Here is a 2392-nt window from a genome sequence, read left to right as displayed (position 1 = left end):
GTGCAGTAGGATGTTAAGTACATTGTTAACTTTTATGTACTACAGTCTGTGCAGTAGGACGTTAAGTACATTGTTAACTTTTATGTACTACAATCTGTGCAGTAGGATGTTAAGTACATTGTTAACTTTTATGTACTACAATCTGTGCAGTAGAATGTTAAGTACATTGTTAACTTTTATGTACTACAATTTGTGCAGTAGAATGTTAAGTACATTGTTAACTTTTACCACTTAACATCATCCACATATATAACAATTATTTTTTGTCATCTACAATAAATTTACTCTCCATTCTTCTTTAATAAACAAAATTAAAAAACTTACACTGCTTCTGTTCGTGCACTACCAGAGCAAAATGACCTTTGTCCAGATAACGATACAGTCTGCCAAGTGATGTCTCTAAAGTAATCTATATGATAAAAAGAAATCTATTTCAGGAACAGAAAGCATGAATACAATATTTTAATAGTATTTTGGAAGATTTAAATAACATAAAAAAGTAGGCGATACAAGTAAAAAATACTCAGATGTTTATCTTAAAGTAATATACATCATAACATTCAACATCTACATGATTTAGGCAACTATAAAAAATGGAAAGACGGGAAACTTTATCCAACTGTTAACCCAAGTGTGTATGCAAGTTTATATATATATATACACACACAAATACTCAAACAGATAACCTTTGACATCCAACCTCTAATTATATACTTGTGTATATTTAACACCAACCTACAACTTGGCACATTTAGCTACATTCATACTTAAATTAATCAAGTATATTATATAGCTATCTGTATAGCTTAGTAGATCATATTATACATCAAATCATGTTGTACAAGCTAAAGTACATAACATTAAGTACTTCAGATGTTAAAAATCATATCGTACAGGTTAGCTTACCAAATATTACATACTTGAGACATTGAAAATCATGTTGTACAGGTTAGCTTACCAAATATTACATACTTGAGACATTGAAAATCATGTTGTACAGGTTATTTTATCATAAATAACTATGTTCAAAACCTACAAATGTTAAGCTACAGATTCTATTATATTTAATTTGATGGCTATGGCTTATACTGCTTCATATATCTAATGTTTAGATACATCAAGTTAATTAATAACTTACTTTGAAAAACTGCGTGTAAAGCACTTCAGAAACACGGGCTGTGCCTGTCACTTTTCCAGCTAAAATCTTTGCCATCAGATTGCCCAGAGTGACCATTCCTTTTACAACTCTGAAAACATAAAAAAAGGAATAAAGAACATGAAAATATGTGTAACACACTTTGACGAATTTTGTTTTGCCACAAATATAACAGAATACGTTTGGGTCATTTACACAACCTCTTGTTGCCACAGCAATGAATAAATAATATTGAAAAGAAAAAAAATTATGTCAAAGTTCACACACAAACAAATACTATCCATAAATGACACGTCGTGTGGCCTGTTAACCGTGGCCTGTTAACTGGCGGTGTGTTTCTCATGGGTTCTAGAACTATCGATAAGACTCTCACATCATGATTGGTCTAGAGAAATCTACATTCAGTGGTTGTCAACATTTTAAGCATAACAAAGTGTGACCCGATTTCAACGAAAATGATTCACTTATGTAAAAGTACATATGACATTTTGTGAAAAATCTGTACGTGATGGAGAAAAATGGATACCATTTTCATATATTCAGCATAGAGGAATTACTGTAGAACATGTAAATATTTCAAGACAATAAAACCATCACAGGCCTGTGTAATCAATAAACAAAGTAAGCATTCTGTTAATAATCAATTCTACCCTTGGCTATCAATGAACAGTAATTCAACCTTACGTGTTACTTCTACTATAAAAGTTCTATACAAACTTAAAAATTAGATTACGAACAGGATAGGAATATGCAGTTCACAGAATGAGGAGTATACCAACTAAATAACAGTGGTGTAAATCAATTCAAATTATATCATGAAGTATCACACAGTAATATAAAAAATGATAAGTATTATCAGGAAAAACATTTAAATAACCAAATGATTAGGAATATAAAAGTATTTCAATACAGAGTAACAAATCCCTCTGTAATTGTATAGACCTACCCTGTTTCATCCACGACCGGGAGTTGGTCAAATCCTTCTTTGTTCATTATGTCAATGGCATCCTGGCAGCTCATGTGTGGAAGAACAGTTAAAGGAGGATCTAAGTTCAGACAGCTAACACGCAGGTCCCACCACCTGTAGGAATGGTTTCCGAAAACTAAATACAACATATGGTTAAAAACATGGACAAAAGCCAAATAACTTTTTTACAGTTGATATTAATAGTACCAGCAAATCAAGGATGAATAGTCCTTATGTTCCTGCTATGTTACAGTGTCAACAAACCAAGG

General features: G+C 31.6%; 1 protein-coding gene across 3 annotated transcripts in view; it reads right to left on the bottom strand.

Annotated features, from left to right (window-relative positions):
• Positions 1 to 287: 287 nt before the first annotated feature.
• Positions 288 to 2392, bottom strand: part of LOC106473377 (cystathionine beta-synthase-like) — a 33932-nt gene continuing 31827 nt past the window's right edge. For all 3 annotated transcript variants that reach the window (XM_022401820.1, XM_022401821.1, XM_013934060.2), the window contains exons 10-12: positions 2103 to 2237; positions 1139 to 1247; positions 288 to 409 (exon numbers count right to left, since the gene is read on the bottom strand). In XM_022401820.1, coding sequence (XP_022257528.1) covers positions 299 to 409; positions 1139 to 1247; positions 2103 to 2237 — 355 coding nt within the window. In that variant the 3' untranslated portion in view covers positions 288 to 298. The remainder of the gene's footprint in view (positions 410 to 1138; positions 1248 to 2102; positions 2238 to 2392) is intronic.

This window comes from Limulus polyphemus, unplaced genomic scaffold (genome assembly GCF_000517525.1).
Source record: "Limulus polyphemus unplaced genomic scaffold, Limulus_polyphemus-2.1.2 Scaffold6119, whole genome shotgun sequence".
Taxonomy (NCBI): domain Eukaryota; kingdom Metazoa; phylum Arthropoda; class Merostomata; order Xiphosura; family Limulidae; genus Limulus; species Limulus polyphemus.
This window is presented reverse-complemented; position numbering and strand designations above follow the sequence as displayed.